Source organism: Indicator indicator, chromosome Z (genome assembly GCF_027791375.1).
Source record: "Indicator indicator isolate 239-I01 chromosome Z, UM_Iind_1.1, whole genome shotgun sequence".
Lineage (NCBI taxonomy): Eukaryota > Metazoa > Chordata > Aves > Piciformes > Indicatoridae > Indicator > Indicator indicator.
Window position 1 is genome coordinate 73,678,584 of NC_072053.1, and position 16,835 is coordinate 73,695,418.

The following is a 16,835-nucleotide window of genomic DNA, read 5'->3' on the forward strand; positions in this document are numbered from 1 at the left end:
ACTCAAAAGGATGTTATGGGAAACAGTGGCTGACCTTCCCAGGTAAGAAAATTTCTTCCCATAGCAGTCTGGACACCTTCAGTTCCAAATAGGATTGACTAGTGCCCCAGTAAAGCTTGCAAGATGAGGAAGAATGAAATACATACTTTTTAATGAGGCAGTCTGAAGTGTCCTAGGCAGGTAGCAATAAACAAGCACAAGCATCACTCCCAGGCTCTCCACTAGCTACAATGCATAATAAAATGTGAATAAAGAAGAACTTAGGCATAAAAGATATCAGAAAAAAAAAAAATCAGTCAGAGAGAGAAAATGGAAACTCTCTGATCACATTCGCCCCTTCAGTCTCAATTGAAGAATAAACCCATTTCCTATTGCAGCGACATTCTGTCCCACACTTGTTTGAATTGCATTTGGGGCAAGGATAGAAGCAACCCAGGCAGTTCTTTTCCAGGCAATCACACAAATCCATGTTATTACAAAGCAGCCTGCCATGTTGGTCATACTTCTTTGTAATTCTGTGAAAGAGAAGAAAAAATTATTCTTAAAGAATGCTTCAACATGTTCAAAGAGTAAGCCAAACAAATGTGGAAAACGTCTATCCAGGAACAAATATTTCCTCTTTAACAACCTCACAGTGTATTGAAACATCAGCACTATATCCTAATTGCAACAGCCATTATTATTAAAAATGAAAGTGTGCTAAAGAAGTAAATCAAAATTCTCTTCAGTCTCACAGAAAAAGCTAGTTTTCCAGTACAGCCTTCAGGTCTAGTAAGAAATATTTCTCCAAAATATTAATGCTTTTATTAATTTCATTTATATTCATTAAACAGCCATTTAAAAGATGTAATAAATTGGAACATCTTACTTGGGCTTATTAAAAAATTCTTGCTTTATCTGTGACATGCAAGCTTTCTTTTTCTGCTCTCTAGCTTCAGGATTGAAGTCAGCTACCTGAGGTCCTGGATTTTGAAAGGCTAAGCTTTTTAATTGTTTCTCAAGTTGTTGCTGTAAATAAACAATAGAAAGTTTATAATTAGTACAATTGGAACAAATAATTATTAGCTGTCAGATGTCCTCACAGGCTTTCAAATTATATTAAAATGCATAGTCTTGATAACTGAAAACTATGTATGTAGGAAAATGAGGCAAAACCTGACCTAAATTAAGATGCCATTTTCTTTGACCGGAACTGTAATCCTGACAGGAGAGGTCACAACCATGGTCCAGAATACATGGGTCTGGTACAGCATTATGGAGTTTGGAAGTTGTCTTGTAGGAGACTGAATCGTGTATATTTTTTCTTCAACTTTATCCATAATGTAAAAACAAGTACTGTGATTGTAAGTGTCTCAACTGGTTTCACCCTTATCATCACTGTTCACTCAGATGCCTAGAACCCATCCTCTTCCAAAGAATCTGGGGGCAATATGAAAGTCTAGAAGAGCAGCTAGTACAGGAAAGAATCATTTGTACTAGTGATGAGTATGAAAAATAACACATACAAAAGTAAATAAGCTAGATTGAGCTGTTTTTGAGAAATAGGAGGGAGCATTTTCCTGCCCATTTCATGGAATTCATGTTTGCAATTAGCTAAAACTACTTAATAGTTTTGAAGGCTAAAACATTGTCTCTGAATATTGCCATTCCACATAGCCCATGCTGACAGTCATGTCTAAAGTCAGTGTAAGCAAACATGGGCATTTTGTCAAACAGTTTGTCTTTGGGCAATGAATGTGGACAACGAACATATATTTGGCATTAATTACACAAAGCTGTCATGGTTTTGGCTGGAATAAAGTTGATTTTCTTAGAAATATTTGTGCACTTATCTAAAAAGAGGTTGATGCTGTGCATCTTCAGTTTCATCCTCCTAAAAACCTATAGGGCAATCACATGCACCTGTGTTATTCAAACACTTCTGCTTTCGAGTCTGGGGTAGATTTTCATTGGGAAAAAAAATTACACTTCAGCAGCATCATTGTCCAGGATCACAAACTAATGCAGTTCTGAGTTGGAAAAAATAATAACCTATGGACATAATCCTCCCTCCAAGAATACATTCCTTTTTTTTTCCTACTGTGTAGGTTTGCTTTTGCACCATGTAACAATCTGGAATTTACCCCAAGGAGTAAATTACCACACCATTCAGAATTTAGAATTTAAATGAAATTATTGTTTACAAAAGTAGGCTAAACATAAAAGGTAATAAACATATAGAAATACACATATACATATACAACTAGACAATAGCCGAGCTACCCCCCTGCACAGACCCCTCTGCACACCTCTCTGGACAAAACCCGGAGGGATATTATCAGCTAACAAGTTCTCTCTCTCTCATCCCCACCACTGTTTCTTACCATAACACTAACAGAAAAGAGCAGGCCAAGCAAGCAAGGTCAGAAGCAGAGGCAAGGGGAAAGAAGCAAGAAAGAGAGCAAAACCAAGCTGTGCTTCAGACTATATAGCAATTCTGCAGACCAATGATATGGGATAAACATATCTCTTATGTTCTGTTCAGCCCCTTGGGGACTGTCCGTCCCCAGGACTCTCTCAAGTTCTCTGGAAAAATGTATTTACAGTTAAGATATTAATCTTAAACCTATAACACCTACTTTGAATTTTGTTTGAGCTGGGAAGTGGTCTTAGCCCTCTAAATCACTGCACCACAAACTTGACTTATATCACTGTTACTATTATTGATATTTCCCTATTAACTCTAGCTTTTTTATTTTTGTATTTATAGAAGAATATATTATTATAGAAGAAATTGAAGGCAATGGTAAGTATTTTGATAGTAAACTGGTGCTGGAGAAGTCATACCAATTGTTTTTTTCTCACTGAGCAGTCCTTGGCAGGAGAGACATTTTCTTCTGCAGATGTTTCCTGGGCAGATTTGCTTTTCTTGCAGTTTTCTTCTGCAGGAACACTCATTTTACCACCTTTATGAAACACAGATATATAAGTGTTAGATGTGAGACCTACAGGCATTTAAGTGAAGGATTTAGGGTAAGCAAGTGATGTCCAGGTTTTTATGTACTCTTAACCACAACAAATACAGAACAAAATGTGGCTCAGTATCACCCTCAATTTTAAAACTATATGAAAATAAACTAACTAAAATAAACAAAAGCTTTATCACCAAAGCTACTCTATAATTTCTTTAGCAAACCTTGGAAAAATCTTTATTTTTAACAGCAACATGTATGCAATACTCACTGCCCCAGCTGTCTCCATTGCATGTCTCTGGATCCACACAGTGTGGATTTGTTTAACTGAAATTGAGGATGGTATTAGGTCCTGTAAAGATTTAATTTGTCCTGTAATTTCCTTTCCTGCTTTTCGGCCGAGGCCACGTCGTGTGAGGGAGGGTGATTAGCGATGGAAGATGATGGTTATGAATTATGAATTTTGAAGTATGAATTATGAAAATTATTATTATTAAAATTATGAATAACTGACTAATCACCATATATATTTATTCGAATTCACGGTTGTAAAAATATAGTCCATAAATGGTTCAGTATATACAATTATACCCAATTATAATTACAGAATCGATTTCTAATTAAGGGAATGAAAGGCTGCAGTTCTGCCGCTTGTCCACTAGATGGAGACTCGACAAGACGTTTGGTGGCTTGCAACTATAAACAGAGATATTTATAATGTTATCACGAGGCAAGTTAAGCTGGAAATATCACGGGGCACTTTGAATAGAATGTTACTGAATGTTGCACACATGGAAAGATACAGTCTTTCTTTCTTTGTAGCGAGGCAAGTTGCTGGGTTACACTGGCTGCTCGCTGCTGCCAGCTTGTTGCTGGTTGCCTGTCTGCCCGGGACTGGCTCTCATCCGGGCAGCGACTTTCTTTCTCCTCCCGCCTCCGCAGGTGGGATCAAGGCTTTCTTTCTCCTCCTGCAGCTGCAGAGGGGTGAGGCTTTCCGCCGATCGGTGGTTTCCCTTAGCGGGGTTGGAGCGGCTCCCTGAACCGATGGTGGGCCCGGCAGTGTCGGTCCGACAAGTGGTCTCCCGCAACAGGGCCAGGTCAGGTGACGGTTCCCGGTAGGCGGGGTCGGGGTCAGGGTGTGGTGAAGCGGTGTTTCCCCCTCGGCTCGGCTCGAAGTGAGCTGATTCTGTCGAATCTCGGCAACTGCTCCCATTAAGGTTACAATGCAATCTTGGGCTTGACTTAACTCTCTCTTTCTCTCGGGAAAATCCCGGGTTACATTACGCTGATGGCACAGGGCTGTGGAGCGCCTACGGCTCCTTTTATCTCTCCTGCAAACGGCGGGGTCCTGCAAGATGCATTTCTGCTTATGGCTGCTTATGGCTGCAGCAGATCTCGACTGCCTGGCTCGGGCTTAGTCCCTCCCCTTCTGGGCTAAAGCTTACCCTGGGGCTTTCCGCAGTCTTCTAGACTGGGCTTACAACACCGGCTTTCTGCATCAGCGAAGGGATCTCCTTTGCTGGTTCCTCAAGCAGCTCAGTGAGCTGGCTTCTTTCCGTATTGCAGAGGCTTCTAGTATGCTAGCATGTGGGTGTGAGAAGACTTAGGGGTTGCAAGCTTCCGTAGCTTGGCCAAAGTGAGAGAAAGCAAAAGAAGAGAGCAAGGCAGTAAACAAATGGTGTAGTACTTATAGATTTCTCGAGGATGGATCTGGCCAATCGGCACACTTGTCAACAACCTGCTTCGACCTATAGAAAGGGTTTCCCTTAGATGGAAAGAGCATGGGCACTACATGCAATGGATGCAGACAGGTTGGTGTCTGGGCCTTTGTCCTCCTCTCCTGAAGGCAGGGTGGAAGGGGGGACTTACCAAAACATGTTGGGACAAGTTTGCTAGCATCTGGGGGCATAATTCCGGGCATGTGGTGCCTTCACTACAGGCCAATAGTCCTTTAAGTTCCCTGATTGCCCTATTTAGGGCTTGGGTTTCAGCACTGAGTTTCCATTTTCTCCTTTCTGAAAACCAGTGATGTCTCTAACTTTCCCTGTCTCTCTCCTTCAGAAGCCAACAGTGCTTCTAATTTCTCCTTTGCAGAAACCAACACTGTAACTGGTGTCTCACAGCTCCTTCTCTCAAAAGACACTGATGTCTCCAGCTTCTCTCACTTTTCTCTCTCTCTCAGAACCCAGTCTTACTCATCTAGTTTCTCCTTCTGAGAGACCAATGATGTCCCTAGTCTCTTCCAGCTCTCCCTCTGAAAAGCCACTGATGCTTTCAATACTTGATGCTTTCTTTTGATGCAGCCCGGGATACAGCTGGCCTTCTGGATTGCAAGCTGGCACTCATGTTGAGTGTTCTGTCAGCTGACACCCCCAAGTCCTTCTCAAGACTGCTCTAAAACCACTCCTGGCCCAGCTTATATTTGTGCTTGAGATTGCAATTCTTACCAAAAAGTGTGTCCCAGTCTTGGGTGAAGGAAAAGGAGCACAGCCCATTGACCATTCTTGATTGTGCTGGCATGGGTGCCTCTGCACACACCTGTTGCAGCTGCTGCTTGCCCTTCAGAAAGATGTTCCTGTCATGAGTTTTATACCCTAGCTCAGGCTGTCTCTGCCTTCTAGGGGACATTTAGCATGGTATGGGAGAAGAGTTGAGTGACATAGACATACATGTTTGGCATGTACTCAGTTTTGCTCATTAACATACTGAGGGGTGTCAGCTTTAATATTAAAACTGCAATTAATCAGGCAAAGGTCTTTGTTCAGGCACCCTGGCCTTCAAAATCTGTTTTGAAATTGGGTGTTTATGTTATTTTACCCTTGCTTTATCAGTTTTAGCCAAAACAGGGCCTTTTTATCTTCATAAGAGCGCCATCTTCAGCTCGTTGGCAGACCAGCTTCACAGATATTCATTTAATGCAAACATTTGCTGAGTGCAAAATACCTTGGTACCCTAGGTACTGAATCAACTTCTTGGCCCACAGTAAGCTAGGCATTTATCCCAGTTTAAATAACACAGAAATGAAAAAAGCAAATGGTTACCCCTGAATCTGTTACTGATACCCCATTGTCACTTTTAGTGTAAAGGCAAGAAGAGGAATTCTACCAGAACATTAAAAATAATTGGCGATGTGCTGCGGAAATGAGAGCAGCAGTAGCAGCCATTTCGATCACCAGTAGGTGGCACTGTTGTCCTTAGCTGAGGCTCTTTTTTGCACAACTCCAGAAGAGCGTTTGTAAATTCCAGGTTTAATAGGGCAAAAAAGTGCACCACTTATCCTGCTAACAAAGCATCAGGGAGCACTAGGGGTTCTGTGGGTCTGTGCTACAAAAGCCATAGTACCCAGTTCTCTCAGAGCCCCTACAATGCCATCAATCATCTCTTCACTGTCACACACAAATGGTAGTGGCAACTATTCAGGCTGGATATTACTTACTTCTTACCCATCTTGTGAAGCTACTTGGTTAAAACTTTTTATGCAACATATGCAGTTCCAGTGCCTCAGACTATATCCCCAAACACAACTGCAAATATTTAAACTTTTTTGGAGTTCCTCTAATCCTTCACCAGTTGCTGCCCAGTCTCTCCCATTGCCTCTGAAAAGTAGTGCAGTGGTCTCTGCCAGGTTGCCCTACACTTTGGGATTGTTGGCCAAACTCTGTCCCAGAGTTACCTCTCTGAGAGAAGCAGGAGAGGAGTCCAGGCTTTTGGCTCCCTCTGTTGCAGCTTTGCAGGACAACAGTCAAAGTGGGGGCAAAAATTATAAGGAAGAGACCTTACAGTAACTGGAGGCAACACTTTTCAGAGGTGAAAAGAACAGCTGTCAGACTGTTTTGTTTAGGGTTTTCCTTTCCCTTCAGTCACCTGAAGAATGACTGAGATTGTGACACTGTTCATAACAGGATGCTCTACAGCAACAGTTTTAATCCTGGGATTTGAGCACATTTTTAGGATTAGAAAAGGAAACCTATTACTAGGCAATTAATATTTTCTGTGGGTGCGCCTACTTTCCTACTGGATATTTGCTAGGGACACACAAATAAAACAAGAATGAAAGCCACTGCTCTGGAAAAAGTGACTATTGCTCTTCATTTGCACTCAAATTGGAGTCCTAATAGAGGTTTGCTTCATAGAATCATAGAATGGCTTAGATTGGAAGAGACCTTAGAGATCATCTACTCCAGCCTCCCCACCATGGGCAGGGACACCTCTCAACTAAACTCAGCAGCTCAAGGTCTCATCCAACCTGGCTTTGAGCATCCCCAAGAAGGAGGCATCCACAACCTCCCTGGGCAACCTATTGCAGAGTCTCATCACTCTTGTACTGAAGAACTCCTCCCTAATATCCAGTATAAACCTACTCTCCCTCAGCTTCACATCCTCCTCCCTTGTCCTGTTGCTAGACACCCTTATGAAAAGTCCCTCTCCTTGACTTGTGACCATCATCTGCGCCTGTTTTATTACAGTGTGCAGGCTTCAGGAGCATAACAACTATTATCAGCTACCAGTGTATATGTGTGTAAGTGTATAAGTATGAAGAATTCTTACATATCCTCTGGAGGTGTAAACATTCATGTCCTTTGGAAACTAGGTCCTAGCAGTTAACTGAAGCCAAACACTCCAAATCAGAAGTCACTTTCTAAATACTGGCAGAAAAGTAATAATGATCTTTTTCCAAATATTGGTTTCAAATGCCCGAGGAAATATAGTACTTTTCTGCCTCCATATATATTTGTAAAGACAAATTGTTACATTTTTATCTCCAGGAGAGATATTAAAATGTGAGGCAAAGTGTGATGAAGAAATTGTGCAAGATTCAGAAACTGGTGAGACTCACAGAACTAATTAGCTCCCATAGCATGTTCTGAAGGGCACATGGGCATAGGGGAACAAGTGAGACTGTGGGACTCAGACATCCACTCTCAAGTCTGCAGAACCTAGCTATCCAAAGGAAAGTATCCCTGGCCCTGAAATGAGACTTTTTTCTTCTACTGAGGTAATGCATCGAGCACCAGTCTCTTCCACAAAAATTTCAACTCTGAGGACAATGGTAACCACACCGTTCCTCCACCAAAACCAACTGTTCTCCCACACCTTCTGAATACAGTAAGTACTTCCAGGAGGTGGTCATCCAAATCTCAACATCCTACTGTGGCCATATCTCATGACCAAGAGCTGGCAGCTTCAGCACAGACCCTCAGCATAGCTGACAAAGCAGAAAGCAGACTAAGGGAGGAAGAAAGGCAGTGGCTTTATGCTGTTTTAAGAGGCTAGGTCTTATCCAAGAAACAGATGTTTCTACTCAGAGAACACTTTCAGAAGATGTTTGGATTAGAAGGAACTGCATTTGTTTATGATTTTCATAAGAGAAATACTTTCCTGTAACTGGTCTTTCAAGAATTTAATGCTCCTATTTCTAGTCCTTGCAGATTGCACTGCTAAATGCTCTAGCTGGTGTGAAAGGTGGTGACTAGCATTCAAGATACTTCAGGCTGTTTGATCCCTAAAGCTCGTATCTCTGCAGGGCTTGCCAGAGTGAATGCACATTGTTTTCATGTTGTATTTGTTCAAGCCATAGGAGAGTTTCTGGCTTAGATCTGTAAGCATATCCATCACCTTCACCAGGACAAGCCAAGATGCTCTCCCTGTGACTTTAATTCCCCTGTGCCCAACATGGATGAGACTACCCCATTGCAATAGTCCTATTTTACCCACAGCCCAGTCCTGTGGAGATGTCTGTAGGCTCAGGCACCAGCAGTCAGGATAAAATATGAACTGAGCTCTAAAGATATGGGAAGGCCACTTACAACCAGGCCATGCTTTCTCTCACAGTCATTCAGAAAGTGGCCTTGAAGCTGACTGACAAACACAGACCAGAAGATGGTTCAGTTCCCCAGAAAACAGGTAAACACGGTGAGAGAGCAATGGCCCATTCTGTGACAGGAATGTGGAGGAGCAAATCCCACTTTCTCTCAGTAATGTAAAACATATTCTTACAAATATTTTTCTCCCAAATCCAGAGTATTTCTGCCATGTCTTGAAGTGACACATCCCTTAGCTGAAATCCAAGAGATGATTATAAAATCATGTTCATCTTCTGTTTATCATGCAATAGGCAGAAAAGATCTGCCAGACTTACCTTCTGGAAATCTCCAGTTGTAAAGCGTGTAGCAAGAGAGAAAGGAGCTTCCTCAGAATTTCAAATTGTAGTCACCAAAGGAGAGGGGCTGGCACAGCTTAGGTTACTGCTGCACAATTACTCTGATAGTGGAATTATGACACCAGTCCCAGAGCAACTGAAACAGAAGACAAATAATCAAAATAGTGCTCCCCAGAGAAGCAGGTTGAAGGCAGTGCAGGTAACTGTCTTAAAGGTCTTCATACTTTTTGTCTCATTAATTATGGGTTTTTAATAGTACACAGCACAAAGAATGCAAACAAATTATATAAACTGGGATGAGAGTCCTAATTTATTACTTGCAGTTATGGCACGTTCACAGAGAAAATGTATTTCTTTGAGTCTTTTATTCTTAATGGCAAGTAAACAAGAAACTTGCAATAGCTACTGCATTTTACAATATTTTTAAAACATTTTTTTAGGATATATATGTAGTAAAGGAATATTCTAACACTTTAGACAAAACATTCTGGATTCTGTTCACCATTTCTAATAACCAGAAGTCATCAAATAAATATGGTCCCAAATAGCTGAAGTGGCAATGCAACCTCATTGTTCAGCTGCACTAGTGGAGACAACTCGAGCTCCTCCTGATACTTCCAGATGCTAATTTCCAGTGTGCTGCAATCGCTTACAGCTATCATTACTCTTCCCTAGAACACAGCTAAATCCTAATAAATATCTAAAATTGTCAAGTCTTATAAATTCTTCCTAAGCTGTGCTTAGACAAATAGTCCAATGTGTGTTTTTATCAACATGTCTTTTTATCTCCATCAGCTGTATCCATCCACTCTCTGAGGTATTTCACAACTTGATGTGAAGGCAAGTAAATTTATTATTTACCATACTATTTTCTTTCCCTCCAAACACTTTCAAGACCAAAACCTGATATAACGATACAATTCTAGCAGTAGACCTTAGCTGGGTAATTGAAATTATGCTACACATACCTTTATTTTGCTCCCCAGACTGTTTTTCTTGTCATGAAAAACAAAACAGAAATCCTTCAGGGGGAAAAAAAATCACTATCTCCAAAGTACTTATGCTACAACCCACAAACAAAACACTACAACCTGTTTGTGTCGGTGTGAGCTGAAATTCCCCCCCCACCAACAATAACCAGGCTAGCTCAGTCTGGAAGCAAATGAAAAGCTGTATTTACAAGCAGAGTCTAAAATCTACGATGAAATGCAATGAATATATACGAATATACAAAATTCACGACATTCACAAATATATACAATCAACAGAAAAAGCACAACCGATCTCCCTTTGCTTCCCCCCAAGGGGACCCTCCCAAAGGGGCCTCTCTCTCCCAGGAGCTTCCCCCCCACACCCCCCTGGACAGAGAAGCAGAGTTTAGTTAGAGCAGAAAGTTGTTGACTTAGCTGCCAAGGTCAGTACATGTTATCTTCAGCCAGAAGAGAAGAAGAAACAGCAGCCAGACAGCCCAGCAACTGCCCCCACTGCCGAACGCAGAATGTGCCGAATGCCTACTTTGTTTTGGGTAATAGTTCTTAAACATTTCTATCTATCCAATGGAAGTGTTTAGAACAATCGTTATTTTGCTTTCTTACACCCAATAGTGACTTATTTACATTCTTTCACTTTCTCTGTTCTGAACTTTGCAAGGAAAAATTAAAAAGACAGTTTCAAACCACCACACTGTTTTATTCCCATATACTTTTCCCAATGTTGTTCTGATTTTTACACATTCTACATAATGGAGAAGACAGGAATTACAAACCCTAAAAAGACAACATTTATAATTAAACCACCTTATGGTCAATTTATATTTTTTTTTCCATTTTACTAATACTTACACACATATATCTGAACTTTTTCTGAATTATTTGTGCATGAATTACAATACTTGTTTATCATACATGACAACAGACAGCCCATAACTTACTCAAAGTAGTTTACTGAATCAGTGTTGGGCTGCAAGTAACTGAGGATCTACATGTAAATTAAAATCTCAGGTAACATTTAGAGAGATTAATTCTTGTGTTGAAACTCCTCATGGTTCCTACAGGGACAAGTCTTTTCCACCACAAACATACACCTTGGGAGATATGACACAAATGTCCCTATTATTGGTTGGGGAGGAGGAGGCATGAGGTGACAGAAAAGCAGATAAATGATCACAGATTCATTAAATTTCTTTTAAGCTTCCTGGCCACTATCCAATGTCAAACTGATTGCTCCGTGTGCACCTTAGTGCACTCTGTTGTGCAGTCTGCTCCTACAGCCAGTACAAATGGGCTGAAGGAAACACAAAGTGCATTTTTAGGTGTTAGAAATTAATCTATAATGATCTTACTCCATTGGGAAACATTTTCTTTGGGCTCTATCATTTCTTTGTGAAAGCATTAACAAAGAGTGAGGTGTTTATCCCATGCTAATTCAGTTGCCCCTCCTTCTCTCCCCCCTCCTCCCATTTTTTCTAAAGTGCCAGGTTTATCAGGTGTTTCTGCTCTTATATTCTTTGGGAGGGAAGGGGTGGAACTGATAGGGAGAAAGCATAGGAAAGGCAGAAAGAGAATTTTAGTGGTTTCAATACCAAGAAGCTGTGAAAAGTTTCTGTGAGGCACAAGGCGAGGACAAAACTCCTTTGTCCAGATAAGATTAAATCCTTCTCGTCCACCAGGCCAGCACTCCAGCTGCTGACAGATGACCTCATAACCTATTTAGTACTCTGTTCCACACAGGAAAAAGAGAGGCAGAAAAAGCAGCCACTTCCTCCAAAGAGATGTGGCACTATCATCTTCTTGACTGTTTTCAGAAGGGCTGCTTCAGCAGCAGGGTCTGATCCTACCTCCCCCACACCCTTAACAGCTAGGTGTTGCTGGGAGCTGGGCATCCCACAACCAAACTTCCCATCTCTTGGCTCCGCCTCTTTCAGTTGCAGGTAGCTGCTCCCTCTCCTCCTTTCTAACCTCCCTTACTGTTCTTCCCTCTCATGATAATAACTAGCAAGTGATCTCCCTGTCCTTATGTCAGCACATGAGATTTTTCATCTCACTTAGCCTGTTCAGGAGTGGGAAAGCATCAGGAAGTGCATCCCACAGCTGTACAAAGTCAGCCCACCATCTCCACTCTGAGGCAAGAGCCTCAGAGAATATCCCATCAAAAAGAATGAGACAACAGCCCCCCCCCCAAAAAAAAAACAGAGCCCATTATACCCTTGTCATGGGGGAGATTTCGACTACTTTAAGAACCACAGCCACCAAAGGCAGCAGCAACAGTGCTTTTATTGAAGTAACATATTGTAGAAGTGAGACTTAGAAAAATGGCAAGGTTCACTCTATTCCTTGCTGCACAGAGGATATAATAGTGATTTGAAGTTACCAATACAAACTCTTAGTGCATTATAATATGAAGTTATCCATGATATTGACCACTTACCAGAGATCTGCAGGTGGTAAGGGATCTCTCAGCCTTGAGAAGTAACTTTGAGAGGTATCCCAGCTCAGGGGGAAATCATTGCCATGAAACCAGCTACTTAGCAGGGAAAGCTCAAAAAAGTGTTTGTGTCATAGTCAAATTGCACATGATGGAAAAGGTAAGCATAAGATTACTTGTATCTACAACTTACTTTGTTCCTTGACAAATGAGTCTTGGAAGAACCATCTGCTATTCTTGTGTTAATCACACTGAGAGTGTTCCAGTTTGCAAGCTCATATGCATCAATGCTCACAATGTCACCCTGTTCTTGCATGGGCTTTCAGAGAACAGGTTGGAACTAGGTAAGTTCTTGGCCTTTAGCCTACAGAGTCTACTAGTTTGGTCAAGCAGTCAGATTATAGAATCGCAGAGTCATTAAGGTTGGAAAAGACCTGTAAGATCATTGAGTCCAACCATTGACCTAACACCTACTTGGCCATTAAACCACATCCCAAAACACCATCTCTACACATTTTCTGAAAACCTTCACAAATGGTGACTCGACCACTTTCCTGGGCAGAGTATTCCAATGCCTGACCACTCCTTCAGTAATCAATTTTTTTCTAATATCCAATCTAAACCTCCCCTGGTGCAACTTAAGGCAGATCCTCTTGCCCTGTTACTGGTTACTTGGAAGATGACACCAACACCCACCTCACTACAACTTCCTTTCAGGGAGTTGTAGAGAGCAATGAGATCTCCCTCAGCCTCCTCAAGACTAAACAATCCCAGTTTTCTCCGCTCTCCATAAGACTTGTTCTTTAGACCCTTCTCTGCATATGCTCCAGTACACCAACATCCTTCTTGTAGTGAGGGGCCCAAAACTGAGCAACAGTATTCTGAGTACAGGGGGACAATCACCTCCCTGCTCCTGCTCCTGCTCCTCACCCTATGCCTGATATAAGCCAGGATGCTGTTGGCCTTCTTGGCCACTTGAACCCACTGCTGACTCATATTCTGCCAGGTCCTTTTCTTCTGGATAGCTCCCTAGCCACTCTCCCTCAAGCCTGTAGTGTTGCATAGGGTTGTTGTGACCCAGGTACTGGACCCAGCACATGGCCTTGTTGATCATCACACAGCTGACCTCAGGCCATTGATCCATCCTGTCCAGACCCCTCTGTAGAGCCTTCCTAACTTCCAGCAGATCAGCACTCCGACCCAGAATGGTAGCATCTGCAAACTTACTACGGGTGCATTCAATTCCCTCATACAGATCATTGATAAAGTTATTAAAGAGAACAAGCCACATTACTGAGCCCTGGGGAACACCACTTGTGACTGGCCACCAACTGGATTTAACTCCACTCACCACCACCCTTTGGGCCCAGCTAGCAATCACTCCTTGCTCCAGAAGAGCCCCTACACCTCTGGGCTGGGGGATGCAAAGATGACAGCTCCTTTTGTCCCCTCTGTATTCCTGCAGAACAGGAATGTGGTGAGGCCCCATCTCTCTTCGTTGACAGCGCTTTAGGCCCCTCTTTGCTTTTCTCTACCCCCATTCACCCTTCTGGGCCTTGCAGCAGCCCTGGAAGGAGTAGCCTGCTCCATCTGCCTCAGCTGTGTGTGCAATGGCATGACCTCGACTGCTTAGGCCCCACAAGCTGCTTTCTCCTCACCTCCTGGGAGGCTCCTTGTGGTGCCAGGGAGGAAAGGGGCTTTAAGCAGACTGGGGCAGCAGGGCATCTGTGCAAGGAGGTGCAGAGGAGCAGTCAGGTAGTGCTCTTGGATTTTGACTTAAACAGCTCTGAAGTCTCTCTTCCTATGAGGAACATTTTGCTTGCAGTGATGGAGACACTGGCAGGGAGAACACATGGAAGCAGAGGGCCAGGCAGGACCCAGGATTTATCAGTGCCAGCCCTGGCTTTTGGAGGAAAGCTGGAAGGTGAGTGATGCATGGCAGCTCATGATGGCAGCTGCACCAGAGACTGTGGGACTGTATTGATGAGGACTGTCAGAACTGAGGAAGCAGTGGCTGCCAGTGGGCCAGGAACTGCCCCCTGCCCTAACAGCTGCATTCAGGGAGCTCATAAATGGGCAAAATCATCCCTCTACAGACCAGAACTGGAACCAGTTGAGGGAACACAGGGCACCACTACTCAAATAGGAGTGGCAGGAGAAAATGAAAGAAACAAAACAGAGGAGACTGAGGCCTGAGGGACACTGGCGAGGAACTGCTGCTGATCAATAGTGAGGCAGGGACATACCTGAAGGTATATGAGTCATGTTCAGGATTTGAGAGAATACAACCTTGGGTTGAGTATCTTTGTGGAAAGGAAGCAGGGAAGTCAATGTCCTATAGAGTAGGCCAAGATCCTTCCACTTTGTCATTCTCCTCATTCCCTTTTCTCCTGCTCCTGAACCTTCCTTTGACTGCATTCTCATCAGGTCTCCTCTTTGGACCTCAGGTTTTCTTACCACTTTTTATCATCCTTTCTCAACTATTCTGGACTACCACAACAACATTTTACTCCTAAGCCCAGTAGGTCCAAGCCACTTCACCTCTTCCTGAGATCCTAATTCTCCCTGATTCCTTCCACTGTACAATCTCTTCCCCATCCTTGCCATTAACCCTTAGTCTCCTGCCCTGTCACACACGCACATGCTGTAAAAGAAGTAGTGTAACTTTTTGACTTCTACACTCTCAAGGCAGAGAGCAGGACTTAAGACAAAAAGCTGTTCTTTCCCTGTCATATCTGGTTTTGTTTGTTTGTTTGTTTTCCCTCAAGGTCTACTAAATGCATTCTATCAATGACACACCTCCTTTCACTGGAAACTTTCTCATATACACACACATCTTCACAGCTATATGACCCATAACACCTATGTAGTTAGTGCAAGTATTGCATAAAGCTTTAGTCTCATCAACGTCCTCATGATCATTTTCAATGAGCTTCCTTTCATCCCTCCTCCCTCTGCAATAAAGCAGCTTTCCCAGCTTGCCCTGTTCCTCCCATGTGCTTCTCCTTCACTTGGTGCATCTCTTGTTTGCCACTTTCCAAATCTCCATGCTCAACTTGTACTCAACAGCCACAAGAAATGTCATTGTGCAGCTGCCAATATGCCACCAAGTGAAAATGTGTGGACTCCGGAAGCAAGAGTGATTCAGATGTGTTCCTACTCAAGGCATCTTGCCTAGCAATCACCTTCACCATTTGTCTCTTCCATGAAAGCTCTGCTGCTATTCTGCAATACAAAATGCCAGTCAAGGGGCACACATTAGTGAGGAGCCATTATTTGAAAATAACTTATTAAAATTGTTTTAGTAGTTGCTTATATACTGGCATTTCTAATTAGGAGTTTGGTTGAGTAGTAAGAAGAAAAAGATAACAACACAATAAGGAAGAGTGGTCAGAAAGGAAAAGTGGTTAGTCACGGCTGGAAGGAAATAGTTTGGACCTAATGGGCTTATGAGTAAAATGTTATGGGAATTTTAGTTCGTAAATCCTGAGGCATTTAATTTCTTGAGCTTTGTTTAGTCCACCTGATGAAGCCTGCAGAGCCAGTGATTAACTAGTGGGAGTTACAAGAAATACTGAAACAAACTCCTCTAACTCATCACAGCCTCAATGATTTCCTCTGCTTTCTGAATCAGCTTGATGAAGACTGTCAAGAATGTACTCAATTCTTCTTTGGCACTATCCTTACCTGGATCAAATGCTGAAATGATTCCAGCACAAACCTGGCTGCAACAGCTGGTAATTCCCATACACTAAAGGAATCCTTAGGTAGTCTCAAAATAGTCATACTTTACTCTCTACAGCCAAGGGAAGCAGAGGAGAGTCACTGCAGCCAAATGGATTTTCTGCATTCCCACATAGTATTGTTTTCTATGTCAACCTGACCACCAGTACAATAATTTTGTCATAATACTGTTACTCCATAAATAAATAAATTGCATGAAGATCCCCATACTTTTTCAACCACAAGCTAATATGATTTTCTAATACTAATGGACTGAATTATCTCTGACACCTCCAAAATGCTCAAGAAGATTAAGTCTATGTCTACATCAGTAGACAAGCAGCTCAGTGCAGTAAGAATGGGAACACAGGGTGATGTTCCAAAGGGGTTAGTCTATACTAGTTGAATTCTAGTGCCATGGACAAAATGACCATCAGATGGTGATGTCAAATCAGTTGCACACCAGGAGCTCATCATCTAGATAAATTTAATCCAAAGAAAATCCAGTTAACACACTCTAAAACTGCCAGGAGGGTTGATGCATGCTAAATGGAGACAACTGGGAGGGTCTCTTCAAA

At 42.4% G+C, this 16,835-nt stretch overlaps 1 protein-coding gene across 1 annotated transcript; it reads right to left on the reverse strand.

The window, feature by feature from the left end:
* Window positions 1-292: 292 nt before the first annotated feature.
* ARL14EPL (ADP ribosylation factor like GTPase 14 effector protein like) lies at window positions 293-2,937 on the reverse strand. Its single transcript, XM_054398202.1, has 3 exons — window positions 2,827-2,937; window positions 869-1,008; window positions 293-515 (listed from the first exon to the last, which is right to left on the reverse strand). Exons 1-3 carry the CDS (start codon window positions 2,935-2,937, stop codon window positions 293-295), a joined length of 474 nt encoding a protein of 157 aa, XP_054254177.1.
* Between the last annotated feature and the right edge of the window lie 13,898 nt (window positions 2,938-16,835).

What these genes read in the sequence shown, in the direction of transcription:
- ARL14EPL (XM_054398202.1), bottom strand. Translation starts at nt 2,937, where the DNA reads ATGAGTGTTCCTGCAGAAGAAAACTGCAAGAAAAGCAAATCTGCCCAG. An exon ending in CAGTGAGAAAAAAACAATTG is followed by an intron (nt 1,009 to 2,826) that starts GTATGACTTCTC and finishes GTTTATTTACAG; the next exon opens with CAACAACTTGAGAAACAATT. An exon ending in GAATTTTTTAATAAGCCCAA is followed by an intron (nt 516 to 868) that starts GTAAGATGTTCC and finishes TCTCTTTCACAG; the next exon opens with AATTACAAAGAAGTATGACC.